General features: G+C 48.5%; 1 protein-coding gene across 1 annotated transcript; it reads left to right on the top strand.

Annotated features, from left to right (window-relative positions):
• Positions 1–1,846: 1,846 nt before the first annotated feature.
• On the top strand, positions 1,847–4,038 carry DDA1 (DET1 and DDB1 associated 1; the record flags this gene model as incomplete). The annotated part of the gene is made up of 4 exons (XM_010024779.1): positions 1,847–1,927; positions 2,375–2,426; positions 2,767–2,828; positions 3,778–4,038. Coding segments are annotated over 4 exons (306 nt in total), but the record flags the coding sequence as incomplete, so codon positions are not given.
• Positions 4,039–4,470: the final 432 nt, after the last annotated feature.

Genomic DNA, 4,470 nt, shown 5'->3' with positions numbered 1-4,470 from the left:
GAAAATAAGGAATAGCAAGGACCTTGGGCTGAGCTGTAGCTTATTGAAGGGGTGCTCAAAGCTGTGTGCTCCCAAATAAGAGCAGCTGTTTGCCATTCTGCGTGGTGCTGAACCCAAGGAGTTATCAGGTTCTGCTGCAGGAACAAGCAGTCGAGGCTGTGCCTGGCTCTGGCTTAGGCTGCTGGAGCCAGTGTCGTGCACCAGGAAGGTGAGATGCTTTGAGATGTAACGGGGTGTTTTTACAGCTCCTTCTCACCAGTCGTGGAATTAGTTCACTGCTCAGTGGAAGTGGGAACGGCAGAATCCATCGGGATCACTGGGGGAAGGAGAATCCGTCAGGACAGAGGTGGGAAGTGCTGAGCTTGGTGCAGGATGGATTCTGTCCTGGGGGACCTGCGGGTGAAGGCACAGGGAGCCAGCGCTGGGGGGTTAAGGTGGGCAGGAGGACTCTGCAGTTCCCTGTTTGAACCCAAGCTCAAGGTTATTCCTGAACCCAAGCGTATGGGAATGGTTGAGGCACATCCATGCCTCTTGGATGTGAATGGAAGATGAGGGGTTCATAATGTAGGGTTCACCTGAGTGAAGTGAAAACGATCTCTTCCCCCTGGCTGCTTTTTGGCAGCACTTCTGTGTTGCTTCTGACCCTGAAATGAAATCATTTCTCAGCTGCTGCTTCACTGTCCTTTTCAGACTGCTTTGAAACGAGGGGATGTGTGTCCTGGAGCAGAATCCTTCCGTGCTCGGTGGAACAGGCTTTGAATCTTGAAGCATTTTAATGCAGGTTGAATGATTGAGATGTCGGGGCTTCTCTCTCTTCATCTCACATTTATTCCCCATCTTCTCTTTCTTTTCAAGACATTTCTCCCATCATCCTTTGTCTCTGCTGTGAGCAGAGGGCTCCAACACACTTTGAAGCTCAGTTCTCTGTTTGATCCCATAATATTCTGCTCCCACCCTCCTGTTTCACTTCAGAGAAGGAAATGCTTGTTCCGTGCTGCTGCGGCTTCATTAAACCAAGAGGGCTCTGCAGGGTTCCTGTTCAGCAAACAGCTCTGCTGGGCTGGGAGAGCAGCTATGCAGAACTTGGGCTTTAGTTTGGTTTGGAAGTACCGGGAGCCTTGATGTGTGCAGGATGGGATCCTTCCCAAAAGATAATGAAGTGGGGCCAGGCTGATAAGCCCGTGATAAGGATTGGGCTTTGGAGGCTCTCTTTGCTCCGTGGAACCAGCCTTGGCCTATGACAAAGAATGTTAACTGGGAAAGTGAAAGAGCAACTGGTTTGCTGTGGTGTGGTGGTCAAGGACTTCAGGCAGTGGTGTGGTTGGGGCAGTTCCTCATGTGATATGGTTTATGCTGGTAAACTAGTGCTTCTCAATGGTGCAGATGTTCCTGTGTCAGAGCTCCCCCCGTTGGACACGTCTCTCTGCCAAAAGAGGCTGAATCAGCAGCTTTCTCACTGAATTACTCAACTTTGGGGATGGAATGAGCCAGAGAAGCTGTGGCTGCCCCATCCCTGGCAGTGTTCAAGGCCAGGTTGGACACGGGGGCTTGGAGCAACCTGCTCTAGTGGAAGGTGTCCCTGCCCATGGCAGGGGTTGGAGCTGGAGGAGCTTTAAGGTCCCTTCAACCCAAACCAGGCTGGGGCTCTATGAAATGCAGAAGCTGGGGATTGGCTTTGAGAAAGCAGTTTGGGTGGGTTTCAGTATCCAAGAACCATCTCAGTAGCTGGGACCTGGCAGCATCCTTCGGTTCCTGCAGCTCTTTATGTGCATGACCTGAGTGACTCCTTCAAGCCAATGATCACGTTCTTTCCTCACCTACTTCTGTGTGTCCTTTGTCTTTCCAGGCAGATTTTTTGAAAGGACTACCAGTCTACAACAAAAGCAACTTCAGCAGGTTCCATGCGGATTCTGTATGTAAAGCATCAGTAAGTATTGCCACATCCTTTGGGGGGGAAGGTTTCCTTGCGGGGCTCACAGGCTGGCGGACTATAAGAAACTTCCAATGAGGCTTTTGTTTCTTAAAACCCGTGTGTGATCACAGCTGAGAGTTCATCAGCTGAGCTTGGCAACGCAAACTTCCTGCTTGCTTTGGTGAGGAATGTGGCCTCACATCAGCCAAACCACATCTGTGGTGCTTTTATTATGTCTCCATTCTTTAAGAGTCCCGAAAAACATGTCAAAAACTGGACATTCTCCTTTCTATGTGTGTGTTAAAAAGCTGGAGCCTCACAGTGTCCCACAACCAGGGCAGAATATCACAGTGCACTTGTAGCCTGGGTTAACAAGGGCCTTTTGGTTGGTTTAGCTGTGCTTGGCTTAAAACCCCACCTTGTTGCTGTCTTTGTCCTGTAACTGTTGTAATTCCTCTACAGAATAGGAGACCATCAGTATATCTTCCCACGAGGGAATATCCATCTGAACAAAGTAAGTGTCCTGCTAAAGTTGTGAGGGGTTTAATAACTTTTTACAGATCTAATACCACAAACCTGGTGTACACATAATCCCCCTTGGTTTAAACTTCAGATGAGGTGATACTTTATCAAACCACCACCCCAGAGAGGAGCAGAGTGTGTCCAGTTCCTGGGTTTGTGCTTTTGGATCCTTCTGAAGCAATGGGTGTCCCTTCATGCTGTCCTCTCATTAAGAAGGACCATGGGAAGCAGCGTGGCAATTACTGCACCATCTTGAAAGTCATCTTTAAAATGGAATCTCTGAGACTGTGATCTTGAATGTGACCTGGGTTTTTCTCTCTTTTTCTTGGCAGTCATAGTAACAGAAAAGACAAATATCCTCTTGCGCTATTTACATCAGCAGTGGGACAAAAAGGTATGCGTGTGTTTCCTTCAACATTCTTGTCTTGATGTGCTGCTTTGAGCTTATTGAGCTCGACATTCATCACAAGATTGAAGAGTTGATGAAAAGAAAGAGCAGCCTGTGCTTCAGGAAGGCCATAGTGCAGGGAGGCTCTGTCTGTTCTTAAAAACCCCAAACAACTTTTCCTTCCCTTCTGGTGTGAGGGATGTTAACTCAGTGTTTAGTCTAGAACTTGGAGCCTGCGGTTCTGTCTCCTGGCTGCAGTTTTCCTTTGTGACCTTGGCAAATGGTCTCCCTGTGGCTCTGTGGCTGCTTTATGGTGAGGGTAAAGCTGCTCTTAGCTCCCGGGGCTACGAGGGGAAGGCAGATGAGCTTGTGCAGAACATGAGCACACGTGGCTGCGTAAGTACCTTGGGCACAAAATCTGAGCTCTCGTATGAGCAGCACACAAATTAATGTGCTTTAGCCGGCTTTTGAGACTGGGAAACCTGGGTTGGGAGGACTGGGAGCAAGGCAATGGATGACATAGGAGTGGAGATGTGGAAGCAATGAGTGCAGTCATGGCCAGAGCAGAGGTCGTGGAAGAACATGGAGAGAGGTAAAGTCATCAGGAACCTTGAAGCTGAAGAGAATGTATTTGTGGGTGACAGAAGGGTTTGGGAGACTGAGGTGTTCAGGGACTGCCTCAGAGCAGCAGGAAAGAGGATCTTCCTCACATTTATGCAGTATTTGAGATCTAGAACTAAAAGGTGCTCAGATCAATGGTGGATTAGTGTCCCCCCGCCAAATGTCAAAAACGATCTAGAAGCAGCATCTTTTGGCTTTGGGCAAAACCCTCTTCGGTGTTTGCTCCAGTGTGTCAGGTTGTTGCAGCCAAAAACTTCTACAAACATTCTACTGATATTCCCACCAGAATCCCAGCCTCTGGAGAGTTTCACTGTGGCTTTCTCTGTCCAAACAGAATGCAGCAAAGAAGAGAGATCAAGAGCAGGTGGAAATAGAAGGTGAGAACTCGGCACCACCCCGGAAAATCGCTCGGACAGACAGCCAGGACATGAACGAGGACACTTAAACTCTTGGCTTCCTCCTCTCCTACTTTGCAGGCGCTTCCTGTTTTGTCTCCAAGTGTGTAAATTTGCCCCTTGCCCCCATCTCTCCCCCCTCCACTGCGCAGCCCAAACCACTTCTGACTTCCCAGGAGCCAACATATTTATTTTTTCTCTTTGGTTTTTTTTTTTTCCCCCCTCTCCATTTTTTTATTTATGCCGTAAACCTGGCGGAGCAGTGGTGGAACAATGGAGTAAGTGATGTAGTAGAACCTTAGTTCCTCCTTTTGAAAACACTGTCACTTTGGCAGGTTTTGAATCTGTTACCTATTGCCCAGGTCTAGCCGTGGGAGCCTGGGTAGGAGACATGGGTTGTCACACAACCCTCCAGAGATACACGCTTTCTACATACCCACTGATGTCCTACAAGTGGTTTAACTCCTCTTTGGATGTGCCCAGGCCAGCCATAAGTGTGGGGCCTCACCATTTTTTCTCCAATATTCCGAAACTGGCACTGCACTAAAACAAACCCCAACCAACCTACGTGAGTGTCCTTCAGGGTTATGTTGATCTTAGCAAATGTGTTGTCAACTTGATCTATTAGTTGT

Source organism: Nestor notabilis, unplaced genomic scaffold, assembly GCF_000696875.1.
Source record: "Nestor notabilis isolate BGI_N333 unplaced genomic scaffold, ASM69687v1 scaffold29270, whole genome shotgun sequence".
Taxonomy (NCBI): Eukaryota; Metazoa; Chordata; class Aves; order Psittaciformes; family Psittacidae; genus Nestor; species Nestor notabilis.
The sequence above is the reverse complement of the archived record's forward strand: the minus strand, read 5'-3'. Positions and strand labels throughout refer to the sequence as shown.